Source organism: Fistularia commersonii, chromosome 15, assembly GCF_037954325.1.
Source record: "Fistularia commersonii isolate RoL2024-O1a breed Wild chromosome 15, RoL_Fcom_v1.0, whole genome shotgun sequence".
Classification (NCBI taxonomy): domain Eukaryota; kingdom Metazoa; phylum Chordata; class Actinopteri; order Syngnathiformes; family Fistulariidae; genus Fistularia; species Fistularia commersonii.
Genome location: NC_141298.1, coordinates 10,612,646 through 10,629,941, shown reverse-complemented (window position 1 = coordinate 10,629,941; position 17,296 = coordinate 10,612,646). Strand labels below are relative to the sequence as shown.

At 46.3% G+C, this 17,296-nt stretch overlaps 1 protein-coding gene across 3 annotated transcripts in view; it reads right to left on the bottom strand.

Annotated features, from left to right (window-relative positions):
* abr (ABR activator of RhoGEF and GTPase) overlaps window positions 1-17,296 on the bottom strand; it is a 72,666-nt gene that overhangs the window by 43,035 nt on the left and 12,335 nt on the right. Inside the window, exons 1-2 of one of the 3 annotated variants that reach the window (XM_086160809.1) lie at window positions 16,357-16,653; window positions 1,727-1,908 (exon numbers count right to left, since the gene is read on the bottom strand). In XM_086160809.1, coding sequence (XP_086016935.1) covers window positions 1,727-1,908; window positions 16,357-16,417 — 243 coding nt within the window. In that variant the 5' untranslated portion in view covers window positions 16,418-16,653. Of the gene's footprint in view, window positions 1-1,726; window positions 1,909-9,808; window positions 9,867-16,356; window positions 16,654-17,296 lie in introns of those variants that run through there. The other 2 variants (XM_086160810.1, XM_086160808.1) reach the window with 2 other exon arrangements.

Below are 17,296 nucleotides of genomic sequence, written 5' to 3'. Positions count from 1 at the left end.
ATGGGTTCCTGCTCCCCATCTTCATCCTCCTCCTCCTCCTCCAGCACCCTGTCCAAGTAGCACAGCACTTCCTCCTCTTCCTCCTCCATACCTCCTTCCTCCCCTCCCTTCTTCTCCTCCTCTCCTCTTTCTGAAGAGATCTCACCGACTTCACCTCCGTACCGACCACATCTGCGGCGTGCGTGTACGTGTGCGCGTCGGTGTTCTCCTCACACTCGTCCGTCGGAGAAAGCGATCCGACCCCGCCTGGGAAGCCCCGCCCCCGCCAGCTAAGCCCCGCCCCCCGTCATGTCTTCCGTACGTGAAGCCCCGCCCCTTCCATCGCCAGCGGAGCCCCGCCCCCTTTCCCTTCGCGCCGCTTCCCGGTGCGCGCGCGCTTGCCGGTCTGACTCCTCCCCCCTTCAGAACGACGCCATCCGGGTACTTCCTCCTCTGTGCGCGCGTTTGTGCGTGTATGTGTGTGTGCAAGTCCCTTGTTTAGTTTTAGATCTATGTATATTTTTGTGGCTACAGAGATTTGTTGTGTATGTGGATTTGTGATTTGGAAAGAAAGTCCCTGCGGCACGCGCACACGCAACCGCGGAAACGTTTCCGGAAGTAATTTTTCCGCCGGACACGCTTTCGAAACATGCGCCTGCGCAGCGCCACTATAAATTGATTTTAGAACCTAGAGGTAGTAAGAATGAACTTTATTTTGTAAAAAAAATGTTGGGTTTTAGTTATACTCTTACGTTTCCCCTGGCTAAACAGAGTTGTTGTGCATGTATAATTCTTAAAAAAAAGAAAAAAAAAGATGCGCCTGCGGCGGAAGAGCTCCGCGGCGCGTGGCCGAACCGGAAGCTACATAGAAGTTTATCTGTCTATCTATCGAAATATATATTATAAACACACACACACACACACACACACACACACACACACACACACACACAGACATATATATATATATGTCTGTGTGTGTGTATTATACGTATTCCCTCCTACAGCACCTCATACTTATAACTAGTATTTTCACTCATTTTCAAAGTAATTAAGTAAGATGTGCAGTAATTCTCTTATTTTTAAGTACAAAAGTACAAACAATTCAAAATCATTCACACCTCTCGGGTACATAAATATGTTAAGCTTGTGTATATATACATAAAAACCTAATCCCTCTTAGGGCAGATTATACTTATAACTGAGTATTTTACTCCTTTTTTAAAGTAATAAGGTACGTTGTTTGTACTTTTAATTTATATATGCAATACCCAGTTGTGCCGCTAGGTGGCGACAAGTCCTCATTTTTTGAAACGCACCAGCGGGACGGAGGGGAGAGGAGTAGTGTGTGTGTGTGTGTGTGTGTGTGTGTGTGTGTGTGTGTGTGTGTGTGTGTGTGTGTGTGTGTGTGTGTGTGTGTGTGTGTGTGTGTGTGTGTCAGGGTCGGCCTTGGCTCGAGTGGAACAAACACTAGCGTTCACAAAACGATGGGAACGCACTTACAGTGATGCATCATCAGCACACGGGTCAGGCTGACCTCTGACCTCTGACCATAGCACACTACGTAACATAATGCATGATCTGCACACCAGACTTTCATGGGACAATCACTGAAACTAATTAGCTGATTCAGTACAAGTACCATCTAGTCAACAAACCTGGAGTGTGGATACCTGCTGATCAGCAAGTACATCCTGTTGCCTGGCTAACTTTACGCAAAGCAGCACATATGTGTGTGTGTTCATACCCCAAGCAGCAGGCCCTCTGGCGGCGTGGGAGATACCGCCTCCCCGTCCGGTCCCTGAGGGGCGCACAGCTGGGGCGACATGGTTGGGGACTCATCGATGTAGGGCAGCGTCTCGGAGCCGTCCTGAGACTTGCGGTCCTCAGCCCCGTCCCCTTCATAGCCATCTGTGTTGTAGTTGAAGTCTGGGGAGGAAGAGGAGGAGGAAGGTAAGAATTTGTTTTCCTTGGGGGATAACAATTTTGGGGGGAGAGAAGATTCAAGATCCAAAGCGTTTATTGTCACATGTACACTGTAGAAACGTGTTTCCCTGTACAGAGAAACTCCAACTTTGCTGTCCGCAGTGCATTTGGATATGTGCAGATCGAAAGAGTGTAAAATTTATTACAAAAATTATTATAAATATGATTATGAACAGTGCAATAAAACTTTTGAGTGCAGCTCGGTGTGAAATTGAAGTGCAGGTGCAAGACTGAGTGCAATTTAAGTGGCAGTAGACTTTACATGCACAAAGAAAGAAGGAGGTGTCAGAAAGCATCAGGGATTTGTTCAGTAAAATGAAGAAAAAAATATATATATATTGCAATGTAATATTGTAATATTTGTAATATTTATATATTTATATATTTTTTAATTTGTTAAATTTTTGTAATTGATCAAATTCATAACTTTTGGAATTTGTTTTCTTTGCACACCAGTGGAAAGAAGGAGGTGTCAAGAAGCAGCAGGGATCCTTTTGGAGTAAAAATAAAATAAAATAAAAAATACATATAAATATTTTATTATTTTATTTTTGTAATTTATGTATACACACATACATATGTATACAAACACACACACACATATATACATATATATAAATTTATACATATATATATATGAGGCATAAAGCTGTAATTACAGTGTAAAAACATCTTGGCTGAAGTGCAAAATTTGGACCAGTTGCCTTGACAACAAAGAATAGTCTCAATAGGTGTGTAAGAAAATTGTGTTTGTGTTCCTAGGCCAACAATCAGTTAGTCGCATTCGCGGTTGGTCCTGCGCAGTGATTATTCTGATCTGTCACCGCGTCAGCTGTCGTCTCCATGCCGACCGCATGATGTGGATGTATATCGAAATCCGGCTAAAAAAAAGCCCGAAAGCAATGGCCGCCTTATCGTCCGCAACCCGATTGGCTAAAAAAGGGAAAGGAACCAGGAAGTAGCCCCTTCAAACTGGGATTAGTCAGGATTGAACCTCTGCATCCAGATGCAGAGTCAAGGAAACAACAAATCTGCAGCTAATCCACAACGAGTCGCCTCTCAGTAATCCCAGATTAGATTATCATTAACTAGTATGAATAAACCAACCCAAGGTAACAGCCAGGTGAAGACTTGAAGACTATGAACAAATATACAATTCACTCCTAACTTATCTTGCACATGTTTTTTTTTCTTTTTTTAAATCAACGTGGTACACACACCTCCACAGCATGTGTGTGTTTGTGTGTGTGTCTTCATAATGATGTTGATCCTAAACTCGCCACACAAGAGGAGTGATTGGTAAAAAAAACAAGAGTCGGGGCGGGGGATTTGGACCCCTCCTGGGCGTCGTCACGCCAACGTGTCCGTCTGTCACCCTCTGACATGCACAGTCACCGGCCCGCCCACCTGTCCGTCAAAATTCAAAAGTGAGCCATATGTCGCCATATGTCGTCCGTGCCTGCGGGGCGAATGGACGACAAATGGCGCATTTGTTGACCTAAAAAAATAAAAACTAAAAAAAATAAAAAAAATTCTTTTATTGTGAGGGGATGGCATTTGGGTCCAAACGCCCTTGATTTTCTCATGTTTTATTTTAAAACGGCAAATTAAAAGAAACTTCTGTGTTGTTAGCATTAGAAGGAGAAACTATTTTTCTTTCTGCACCACTTTATGATCATGTAATGACAACTATTTTTGTTTAAATAAACATCATCGGGTCACCATCTTGGATTCAATCCCGTCGCACGTTCGCCTGCGGAGTGACGCGTTGCCTGACAAGTGATTGACAGGTAGGCGTAATGGGCATCCACCAGGAAATCAATAGTGAGTTGACTGCAGGGGGTCAAGGGTCGACCAGTGAGCTCAGGCAGAGACTGGGAAAGTGGTACGGTCGAATACGGGGGTGGAAAATAACGTTAGTACATGTTTTAGACGCTGAGATGAAATTTTATCCCAGCCATCAACGCTTCAGATGGCTCCAGACAGCGGACACAGGAAGCCGGAGGCGTACTCATGGTTTTTGGGTCACACAGCGGTTGCCACTCAGCCACAACTGGGTTTCCGGCGCGGGTGATCGATAACTCAACCGCCCGTGGAGCGGGGTGGCCACACATTGGACGGAAAGTGGAAAGCACACTCTTGGTGTTCGTTCGGTTTCCCGCTACACTAATCGCTGAGAGGGAAAACACACACACGGGCAGCCAGGGGATCTTGTACTACTATAGCGTTTCCGCCCTCTTGTGTTATTACACAGTAATTACTGTGTTATTACACAATTGAGGTGTAATAACTCCTACTTGTTTTCTTTTAAATTCTGGAAAACGTGGCTTTCCACAAATCGCACGACTCGTTGAGGATCTCCTTTCTTCAAGAAACGCCACTTAAAGGCCGTGCGCTGACTTGGCCGCCTTGGTGCAAAGATAACCTTTACAGACACAATGGACGCCACGTCACTCACCCTGGGCGCGCTTGTAAAAAACACACACACACATATGCGCACATATGAAAAAAAAATAAAACAGGGATTTGAATGCCAGGCGTGGGTGGGCGACGACCATTAGCGTCCCATTAGCTGAACTTGAGAAGGGGATAAAAAGCACCGCCGCTTTTCATGACCGCAGAGCCGCCGGGAAGATAAAAACCACATGTTCAGCTCCGAGTGCTGACAGAAGCAGAAGCCATGATTTAAAAAAAGAAAAAAAAAAAGTTAAAAAAAAAATGGAGGACTTCTGTAATACATGTGTAATAACAACTGTAATACATGTAATAACTTGCTGATGGTTTTCAAAGTGCACTAAAGTAAGTAGCCTGTGTGTGTGTGTGTGTATAAACACTAGAGATGGAACCGATCATTTAATCGGTGCCATCATTGGTTCGGTTCTGTTCAAACCGCGGAACTAATCATGCGCGAGCGTGTAAATATGTTGACGTTATTATTACAGACTCCGTGAACCGCCGCTGTTTGTGAATCCAAAACACTTCCAGAAATTATGAAAAAGAGAAGGAGAGCGCTGACCGATGTGGGATTTCCAAGGCCGATACACCAGCAGCCATCTTGGATTTTTGTGCCGCGATCAGGAGAACAACAATGAATAAACATAAACATGCTAACAGGGTAAGAGTGTCGATACCAACGCTAACATGCAGGTAACAAAGCTAAACCAGCCCCCTCTGTTAGCGCTACCTGCAAACTTGACTCGGGACGACCGGGAAACTCAGTTGAAAACTGTGCACGGCCACCCACGTGCACGGGCATCCACGACAACCATGTCACTCACAACACAGATAGATATGCTAGCTGCTGCTAATAAGCTCTGCCATGTGTGTGTCTGTGTGTGTGTGCTCTATCGGGACAAAAAAAATACATTGGATTACAGTACACACACACACACACACACACACACACACACACACACACACACAATTCTAGCTCAGCAGTTTCAAGAGTGACTGGTGCCACGTCTGCCGAGGCGATGGAGGCCAGGCGGCGTTGCAGGAAATCAAGTCCAGGTGCAAGCGCATGGACTTGATTTCCTTCGAAATCCGGGCGAGACCTTTCAAAATAAAAGTCTGAAATGATCTCGGAGGCGTTTCCTGGAGTGCCAAAAAAAAAAATTGGCGTCTGATTACCAATACGTGCATTGTGGGGATTGCATTTTTTGTTTTGGTCCTTAAAGGGGTTCAGGGCCCTTCGCTGCCTTGGAAAGAAAAAGTTTCCGCTGTCCAACTTTGAAGCGGCGGGCTGAATCCCCCCACCACCACCACTCGTCATGTTTCTGCATCGTCGACGGAAAAGGCTCCCGAAGCGGCGGCGTGTAATTTGCAGATGAAGGGGGATCAAGGAGGCGCTTCAAGGGGCCGGCACGCATACATCACAACCAATCCTCGGACTTAGCGCTAGCGTCCTCCTCGTACCCGAGGGATTAGCCGAGGATTATTTCCCGAGGTTCGGGACCGGGGTCGGGATTGATCGACATAGAGATGCGTCGTACAGCTAACACCTCCAAGCTAATGTTTCCGTTGGTGAGAGGGAGGAGAAAGTCATTTGCTAGCTAGGAGTTAGCCTGCGGAGAGGGTCAACGCACGTTTTACTGCTGTAGTACTTGTAGTACTACACAGACAGATGATACGGGGGAATACTAGTGCCCGGTCAACTCTGGATCGAGGGATGCCACCTGCTCAAAATCCACTTCTGTTCTCGCTAGCTTACAGGTTAGCTCATCAAGCTAGTTGCCAAATTAGCATCCATTAGCGCATAGCGACTGGAGCAGCTGATGCTTGTCCTTTGAGCTGGCCAAAGCTCTAGCTGTTGCAATTAAAAAAAAAAAAGATGAAAAGAAATGAAATCTGTTACACACACGCATGCAGCCATGCATACACACACTCGTCTTCCCACGTCATTTTTTTTGTACCACAAACATGTCTCACACACATGCAAGAAAATACCAAATCAAAACAAACAAAACCAATAAAGGGGAGTAAATTTAAATATTATATATTTAAACTGGGGTTCGGCTGCTAACAGCTAACGTTCAAAATAGAAATATAATAAAATAAAAACAAATAAATAAATACCATCTATGATGTCATTGGCCTCAGTTGCACCCAGACTCCAGAAATGCCTGGGTAAGCCATTTTTTTTTTTAAAGAAAAAAGTAATAGGGGTGGGCGGGTGGGATGCACAGGGAGACTCACTGCAGTGCGCAAACGCACGCACACACACACACACACACACACACACACACACACACACACACACACACACACACACACACACACACACACACACACACACACACACACACACACACACACACACACACACACACACACACACACGTAACGGTCTCTGAAAGCTGCCAATCTGCCTGGGTGATAATCATACATCTCTGCTGTATAAATTGAGTGTGTGTCTGTGTGTGTGTGTGTGTGTGTCTCAACACGCTTACAATTCAACCGTGTGTGTGTGTGTGTTTGTGTGTGTGCGTGTGTGTGTGTTCTCCCATCAGCGATGTAGGGGTGGACGAGAGCAGATCTGACTCTCCAGAGGCCGGCTGAGGTGAGCTTAGGCTCCGCCCCCTCACCGAGCCTGACGTGGCGCCGGCGGAGGGGCCCTCAGACGCGTCTACACATCGGCCCTCGCCGTATCAGTGACGGGTCGTCAATCATGAAGTCACGCCAGGGAAATTAAAACGCAGTTCCAGTGAAGTACATCAACAGCCGGAGGGAGGAACTGGGGAGGAACCAAGGCCTTCAACAGTCCAGTTAGTTTATAAAAGATCTGAATCTGAGAACGGAAGCTAAAAAACCCTGGAACCAGACTTTGGTTCCTGACTTCCTGTTTGCTGAGTTCGGCGGACGAAGCGCTCTCAGTGCCCGTTCCAGGCCAGATCTTAAGAGATCACGGCAATCTGTCATCGGAGCTGCGAGGCGCGAGGAGCTGATAGACGCTCAAGTCCGACGGTCCGTGATTCATCCAGAAAAGCCTGGTTCTTTATTCAACACACACACACACACACACTTCCCCTCGTCCAGCCCTATCTAGTTGATAATGGCTTTGCTCCTCGGCTGGGAACGAGCTAACCGCCGTGTTCGGGGAACGGGCCGAGCGCACTCTAAAGGTCAATACGACCACCGTGCATTAGATAACAGCGAGAGAGCGAGGGAGGAATAAAAAGACGAGTGTTCGTCACCGCCGTAGCGGAGGAGGAGGAGGGAGCGCCGGCGACCGTCTGCACATCTTCATGTGCCTGGAGGCGGCAGGAGATAAGGGACATCCCCCGCCCCCGCCGTTCCAGCAGATTTTTCATGCGTGAATTGCGATTACAACCCCCCCCCCCGACCCCGACCGACCCGTGTTACCATGGCAACCAGCCACTATACATTGTAATTAGCTAGGTAAATCCCAAAGGCCTGCACCGGTTGGATACAACCCGCCGGTTCCACAGATTAGGGTGAGAGGTGTTTTACACAGGGGGTGCCTGACACACACACGCACACACACACAGGGCTCACTCCAGTGCAGACACACCTAGAAGCTCGCATACAAAGCGTCACAAAGCTAATATAACTAGCGCATCGGCTTAACCCAAAATGTACCCCAACCCCCCCGAGCCCTCAAATGTGATTGCCGTTTATGGGTGAAAGAGGCGGGGCTACCTGACTGCCTTAACGAACCTTCATTAAGGCAGTTTTTATTACTTATTAGAGCGGGGACTGGTGTCGGCATGAAAACATCATCGGTCGCCATGGCAACGTTAGACTGCGTCACCGAAAATGCGGCGGCAGCTTTAATTAGCACTTCTGTCACTACTTTTAGCTTCTTCATGCAAACATGCTGTCCAAAGCTCCATGTATGAAGGAAGCTAATTATGCTAATTCATAGCGTGAGATGCAACCTCATCCCCCCAACTGCAGATACAGCAGGTATGAAAAAAAAAAAAAACCACGGTGCTACCGAGCTGCCAGCTGCCAACCCCGCGGCCCCACGCAGCAAGGCTAGCACAGCGTAGCATACATGCAGCGTGGGCACCTGCGCCTAACGCTATTCAAGCACGTGTCAACACAGGGAAGACAAACAACAACAAAGAGGCCACTGTGAGTGGGGCTATTAAGATGGAGGCCTCTGGGGGAGGGGGGGGGGGGGGGGTTGTGGGGTGGGGGCAGTGACTGTAGCATCTATAAACGCACTCCTTCACCCAATTAGCATTCTCCTTCACCCAATTAGGGGAATAGAAGGGGCAGATTAGAAGCCATTACACCCATTGGCCTTTAGGGCGTGCTAGCATGGAGGACGGTGCCGCGGGCAGTGCGGGCATCCCCGGGAAGGGGAAGGCATCCGCCGATGGCAAACAGTGGTAGGAAAATGGCCGCTAGTCATGTGAACGCCTCCAAACCCAGGTGAAGGGTTTCCAAGTCATGGGTCTGGAACTGCAGTTGGAAGTTAGCATGCTAGCTTCAAATGCTAAGTTCCTATCAGAGGCAAGAGTATCAAAATATCACAACTTCTTAGGAACCCGTGTGCTGTATGCTAGCCAAAACCAAAACCTGGTCTGCAGCTAGCCTGACCATCCTGAAACAATTAGGACGCTGTGATGCACTGTAATTAACGGTTATGACAATGTAGTAAATCACATCGTGCGATACAAGTTGTTTTTCCTGATAGAAGAAAACCAGGCGCTGCGGTTAAGTGGTGAGTTAGAACTTGGACGCCACAGACATGCCGTCCTTCCTCCGGTGGGCTAAAACACCTGCAGAGGTGAGCACCGAAAAGGGGGCTGGGTTAAATCGCAGACCAGCTCAAGACACTTGTCTGAAGGAGGTCCTTCAGTTCAATAGCCGCTGGTTCTCATGATCACATCTTCCTGGTCTGCAGACATTGCAGGAAACCTAGAGTTAATGGGGTTAACCGCCTCGGGGGGGGATGGGGGGGGGGTCCAGTGTCAGGTTACGGCGTCAGCTCTCTGCCCGGCCGCGCCCATGCACCCCATCTCAGAAAATATCCACTATAGCAACAAAAAATAATAAAACACCAGCGGTAAGTCACATCCTTTATTTCCCGCTCAAAACAAAGATGGCTGCCGGATCGGCTTCAGACGGGCCGGCGGCATGTGCTCCGTTACCGTTTCCAGAGGCGACGGCAGAACAGAAGGCCAAACCTTACTGGGTCCATCAATCTTTAATGACACACACGCACACACACAAACACAAAGAGCGAGCCCATTTCCGGCTACAAGCATTCAACCTTGCAAACCTCAATTCATGAATGTGGTGGGAATTTCTATTTTTTTCTCTTTCTAAGGTGCATGTGCGGGTGTGTGTGTGTGTGTGTGTGTGTGTTCACCTGAGTCAGTCTGGCCGACGGTTCGCCGTTCGAGTGCATCCATCAGACCCCCTCAACTCATAATGGCCTCATCCCTCCATCTCCGCCCCTCTTCTCCTCCTCCTCGCCTCTCCGCTCTTCCACTCCGACGCCCTGAATGCCTAATCACGGAATCCCCCCCCTGCCCTCCCCCGCCTTCCGGGAGCACGTAAACATGCCGGCCGTGCCATTGGCCGGGACGCTTGTGTTACCGCCCGCTGATTGGCTGACGGAGGAACGGGGGCATGAGTGGCTGGTGGTTTGCTATTATGACCCTTGAGAGTGGGAATCCATAGTAACACAGCAGACACACACACACACACACACACACACATGACCCTGCGGGACATTTGGGTGGGGGCGAGAGGGTGGATGTCCCCGGCAGACCTCATGGAACACACACACACACACACACAAACACACACACACCTCCAGCACTGAGGAACACAAAGGGTTCCACCCAGATGTTCCAGCCGGGTTGGAGAGGATCTGAACCGGAGTCAGGAAGACGTTAAAAGCTTCCGGTGGAACGGGAGTGTGTGTGTGTGTGTGTGTTTCTCTCAATCTCTCTGGACAGGCGTTCCACCATCCCTTAACAGCCCCTCAGACGCGTCACACAAAAAAAAATTCCTCGGGCAAGTGGCAAGTTCTCCACGCCTTGAAGGCTCTGAGCACGCCGTCTGTGCACTGGTGGAACCAGGTGTGTGAGTGTCACACAGCATCATGGCTTAGACAACCTAAGAAATATGATGTCCTCATATGAGGACGAGGATGCTAGATGTGCTTTCTTTGTGTGTGTGTGTGTGTGTGTGTGTGTGTGTGTGTGAGCAAGAGGATCTCAACGGCCCGTCCGGCGGAGCCAAAAGCCGTGTCAATAATGCACAAGGTTGTTATACTGAATGAACCTGCCGATTGCCGAGCCACAAATGTTGGCATGTTGGCCCGCACACACACGCACACACACACGGGCAACCTTGGCACATAAACAACGTGGCGCCAACGCAACGGGGAAGTAATCTGATGACAAAGGTTGGGATTATAATCCTGGGGCTGGAGGAGAACAGAGTGCTTGGGATATACCATTTTTTTTTGGGGGGGGGGGGCAGTTACATAATAGCGGGGAGGAAGACGCCTGAACGCAGAGGAGGAGGCAGTTACATAATAACACAGCAACGGCGATTATTTGCCCCCCCCTTCCTCCTACTCTTCCTCCGCTCTCCTGGCATGAACAGATTTAAATGTCTGTTTCCATAGTTACCATGAGAGGGAACGGAAAGCACCGGCTTCCTCTGTCGATGGAGATAACATCGGGGGAGAACTGGGGGTGGCGGAGAACCCTCGTCTTCCTCACTGATCGATAAGCGATGGATCGGAAAGCAGGAGTGACACCCAGGTCAACAGAAAAATAACAGACGGGCCAGGTGTAATTCCTGGGATGTGTTTTATACACACACATATTTTTTTTTTTTTTCTTAAGCGCAGGGTGGCTGCAGTGTACACGTGGGAGATTTCCGCCTCCACTTCAGAGTGCAGCCGTAAACAAATCAACTAAAACGGACACCTTTTGCCGCACGTGTATGCACACCCTAAGCTCAGGGATGAGTGTTTGCAAAGGGAGGGGACTGGGATGTTCTAAAAAAAAAAAAAAAACACACACAAAAACAAAGCTGCGCCTGCAAAGCGCTGCTGTAATACATGTGCAATAAATGTTTGATTATACCCCAGGACGTCAGGCGTGGCCTGGTTTCCCCGACGCTAGCATGTAATTCTGTAACGTGTAACGGCGGGATCGGCTCGGATTTTAAATTTCTTGTTTTTAAGCTTTTAAGTTAATGTGATGCAGTTTCGATGTGATGTCACGACATTTCCACGTCTATTTAAAATGTTTTCACCCCATTTTGTGTCATTTTCACGTGAAGTTATATTTTGTCATAATTTTGCAGTTTTCTGTTTCACAACATTTTCACGTCCATTTTGCAACATATTGAAGCAAACTTGTAACAGTTTGTCATTTTGCAACCATTTGATTCAATTTTGCAACACTTTCATGTCAATTTGCAACAGCTTCCAATTTTTTCAAATTTACATTTCAATTACATTTTGATTCAATTTGTAATGTTTTCACTTGAATTTTCAAGATTTTATTGTAATGTTTGCAACATTGTCAGGTCAATTTGCAATGTTGAGAAGTAAAATTTGCAACACTTTTATGTGACATGTTAACATTTTCGTGTGAATTTGAAAAGTGCCAATATTTAAGTTATCTGGCAACTTTTTTGTCAGATTTTGCCTTGAGTTCCATGCAATTTAGCAACAGTTTGATGTTAATTTGCTATATTTGTATTCAATTTTGAAACATTTTGCAAATTTTTTCATGTTTTTGCATATTTAGACTTCAATATGAAAGATTTTAATGCAATTTTGAAACATTTTGACTTCAATATGCAAAACGGTAATGACTTTACAACATCTTATATGAAATCGTAACATATATACTGAATTTCGCAACATTTTCACATGAATTTGCAAAGGTTTTAAGTCAATCTGCAGTGTGTCTCCAGGGTGGGTGTCTGGCTCAGAGGACTGACAGGAGGTTTTTCACATTTTTGAAGCGGATTCAGAGCTTTTCCACGGGGCTCTGGGACGTTTCCAAACAGATGTGAGTCAGTGTTCCTCCGATCCCGGAACGTTCCTGCGTTCGCACCGCAGCTGACATCTTTTGGAAACGGGATCCGGAGGCTGACTGATCTGGCCCGCATCCCGCCGGAATCCATCCCGAAAGCCGCCGCCGGCTCGAAGAACGCCAGACGGAGACGGATTCCGGGGGTCACCGCCGGGGGGCGCCGTCACATCAAATCACAATCAATTACATCGAACTGCGAGCTGTGTCATGCTGCGTTTTTGGTTCCGTGTCCGAGGCGAGCCGGCGCCGCTGACGTCGCACCAGAGACACGTGGACGCGTGCGGCGGCGGGAAGAAGGGATTACATTATTAGCCCTGATTACATATTACATGTTCACTCACATTAACCCTTTAGTGGGTTTAAAAAGGGGTTTTGGTGCGTGGGCGTGAAACTAGGACAGGGAGGTCCGACAAAATAAAAAGCGTCGTAATACACGAATCCCATCCCGCCGCCACAGCGGCTGGGGATTAGATGGGAAGTAAAAAAAATAAATAAAAAAATTGAAATCACCCTGACATGCACGAGCGTGACGTGCACATGCCACCGCTGCTGCCCCTGTTGAATTATCCGACGTCCGGCCCAACCAGCGTGGTGTTAGTGTCACGCGGCATCGGAGACTGGGGGGGGGGGGGGGGGTATCGTAGCGGCGGTGCGTTCAATTGCCAGGATGAAAAAAAAATGGCTTTTTAATATTTGGCATGCAGGGGGACTTTCTGATTGCAAGTGAGAAGAATGTGATGCGTTCATGACGGAGAAACATGATGACGCATCAGCTCATGCTAGCATCCCTTTATTTACTATCTGGAGGCATGCATGTGTGTGTGTGTGTGTGTGTGTGTTTGTGTGTGTGTTCTATACAAATAAACATCTGAAGTTCAAACACATCTTGATCTTTTTCTTGTTTTGCTTCAAAAACACAGCGATTGGTAACGATTGGTCGGTTGCCACGGAAACAGTGTCATAACAAAATACACAGAATCGTCGCTTAAGGAGTTAAGGGGGGGGGGGACTGCAACGGTAATCCTGGCCCGCCGTAATCTTTATTAGAAGAAAAACACACACACATACACACACACACACACACGCACACATGCACACATGCACACACTTGCAACAAACAAAGTAAAAACACTCCAGTATTGTTGGGCTGTATAACTAGCAAAAAAAAAAAAATTGTATTTCATTTTTTTGGGATGATAGAGGGCATATTTTTGAACTAATAATTTTAAAAAGAATTAGATTTTTTTTTTGTTTTTATTTTATTTTTAAGGTAATTCTCAAGAAGAGCCACTCCTGACAGGAAATATGTGAAAATGGAAACCTACGAATGATTGTGGTGCAAAAGCCATTTGAGCAAGAGGTTAAGTAAGTAAGAGGGTCAGTGGGAGCAATTGTAACACACACACACACACACACACACACACACACAAAGACACACACACACACACAAACACACACACACACATTTATGCTGCCGGCTGGACAAATGGGGCAGAGAGAGACTGATGTGAGGTCTGAGCAGCCGTGTTGCGATCAAGCGGCTGCATTTCAGGTACTTAACTTGACGTGTGCACGTGCACGCATATCCACAGTGCACCGTGCACGAATGTCACACCTCCCCCACCCTTTCCATCCCCCCCTTTAGTCACTGCCTCAGGTTTGCACTGGTGCACTGTGAGTTATGAGTGAAAAAGACCTGCAGCGGCGAACACACTACGGCCTCCCCCAGGAAGTGACATCACAGGATAGAAAGAAGGGGTGCGAGATCGCATCGCCAACGCACCCCCCAACCCCTCCGGCCTCCAAAAGATCCAGAGCGGGAGGTTTTATTTGAAAACAGGCGAGCTGCGGACAAACCGGAGCTCATTAATACTCAGACTTCCTGTTTGTTTGCATCCTGGATCGTACCAAGTTATAATTAAGGGGGGGGGGGGGGGCAACAAAGTACTATGAGATAAGAGTGCTATGGCGAAAAAGAAAAACAAAGATGGCGGCAGGTTGTAATGTCAGCCGTCTCCTTGATCTAGACCGTGATCCACATGTGACCTTTCAAAATAAAAGTCTCAGGCCGCTTGATTAGGTTGAAAGACGCAGCGGCAGCCCTTTTGTTTGACTCCCCTCCGGTGCCGCTTTCGTTCCCGTGAGGACGACAGCAAGCCGGAGGCGAGGGGCAATTAGCATAGCTTAGCATAAAAGGCAGGAAGCGCACAGAGGCAGGAGAAGGAGGAGGCGACCCGCGAGCAAGAAAAGAATAATAGATAAATAAGAATCTAAAAACAGCCTTGGCCAGAGGGTTGGAGGTGCAGATAATTCTCCGCCATTTTTTCCCCCTTTCTATTTTCAGTGCTGATTTTTTTTTTTTTTTTTGCTGTTAAAGTTTCTCACCTTGTTTTGAGCTAATCTTATTAGCTTCCCGTTGCTAACAGCTAATTGGCTGTCATTTTTTGCGAATTCACGCCAACCAGGCCTTTTTGTGCTGATTCTTCTATTATTTCTCATGGTGTCTCAATAATAATTTTCAATTCGGGGGAAATTCCTAGCTAATTAAAGTCTGTTATTTCCCCCACAATGGTAGAAACGGTGTGCTGTGTGTGTGTGTGTGTGTGTGTGTGTGTGTGTGTGTGTACATGTGCGCGCACACATGACAGTTTTACTCACTACCCGTGACTAATAAACAGTTGCACTGATTGTTTTTCCTGTAAATGGCCCCACTGGTTTATAATGGCGCAGGCTAATTGCTTCCTGCTTTTATGCTAAGCTACGCTAATCACGGCTGGCCCATATTAATCGTTTCCTTTGGAAAACAAAAAACTAAAAGAAAATCAGGTGAAACAGAAAGATGACGGTGATATACCTTTTAAATAAGTCCTGCTCATAGTTGAAGGAAAGGTTTATAACATAATATTAATATAATATTATAATAATAACGCTTATTTCTTCTGACAGGTAATGTTTGTCATTTTTATTATAATTATAATAATAATAAGAAGAATTTATAATTTATTATTTGTTAATCGCTCATGGGGAAATTTCTTATATACCGTCTTTACAAGAAAAAACACCTTTTCCTTGTTTTGCCCGCCGACTTTATTTACCATATTTGGACTTCCTGTTGCTTTAACATTACTCTTAAAATGTGAGGAATTAAAAAAGTCTTCAAATTTTTCTGTTATATAAACACACTCTGGAATCTATTATAATATATCCACATATATACATACCCACACACAAACACACAAATATTATTATATGAAACTCTTTACTTTCCACATTCCTGGACCGAACTAGACTTTGAAAGGCAACACTTGCCGACAAAATTAATCAATCAATCAATCAATCAATAAATCATTCATTCAATCAATCAGCTGCTGAGGGTGAGAGTGGATGCATGCTGTATAAAGTTAACCGCTACTGAAAAATAAGTAAATAAAACTAAATAAAATTTTATGAAAGAGAGTAAAAATAAAATATAAAGAATTAAGATGAGAATAAAAATAGAATAAAATAAAATTGAATTAAATCCGATTATATTAACATCTAAGAGCTACATTTATATTGTATGACAATTTTTGAACAAAAACTATTAATAAATGTTTTTATATTCAAAATAAATCGCCTGTCAGACAGACCTCAAACTTACTGCAATACGAATATGGGATTTATATAAATACATGGCGCATAATCCATATTATTATGGGATGGATATCACACATAGCGTTAATCATGTTGATGGGAAATGATGGATTTGAAGTTGAAGGGTGACTTGGGAGTGAGCGTCAAATCGATCGGGCGATTATGGGATGTCGGGGGTTGACGGGGGGGGGGGGGGAGCAAAGGGGGTACATACTGCTGTAGAGGGTGTCAATCCAGGAGAGCCGTGGCAGGCCGCGGGCACTGAGGGGCTCCATCCTCCTCTTCCCTCCCGCCTTCCAATCCTTCCTTCCTTCGCTTCTTCCCCCTCCCTCCGTCCCCTTCCCCCCTCCTCCTCTTCTTCTTCTTCTTCTTCTTCTTCGCCTCCCCGCCTTTTTTTTTTTTTTCTTTTTTTTTTATCCCCGCCGAACGGCCTCCATGGTATTTGGGGAAAAAAAAAAAGATGAAAATGTCCGAGAGAGGAGGATGAGGTCCAACAGGCGGACGGACGAGTGGAGCCGGAGAGCGGCGGCGAGCGAGTGACTAACAGAGAGAGAGAGAGAGAGAGAGAGAGAGAGAGAGGACAACAGGCTGGAGACGAGCGTTGCTATGGAGGGAGAAGCTCTGCCTCTCTGTGAGGCTCCTCGCTCTCATCCACCCTCCTCCCTCCCTCCCTCTCTCTCTCTTTTTCTGCTTCTGCGCAACGAGCTCCACCTCTCCAGCCCTCTCTCTCTCTTACTTTCATTCTCTCTCTCCATCATCAGTCCCTCTCTCACCATTGGTCACCCTTCCTCTTTCTCTTCATGTCACTTTTTCTCTGTCTCTCCATCTCTTACCCTCCATCCACCAGGTTCAACTTCCTGCCGGCGTGAGAACAAATATGACCCCATCACGCTAAACGGGGGGATAGGAAGAAGAGAAAGAGGGGGATGGAGAAGAGAAGGAGGAGGAGAGTCTTAAACCCTGGGTTTTATTTTTAAAATAAAAAAAAACGTAAACTTTGGTAACAGATCGTTCGCTCGGTGCAATAAAAAAAAAAAGTGTAAAAACAATAAAATTTCTAAAATAAAAATCTTCCAAGAAAAGCTACACCGGCGAGAAAAAACGCTGGCGTGAAAAATATTTTAAAACACACTCAAATTAAAACGGACATGGAT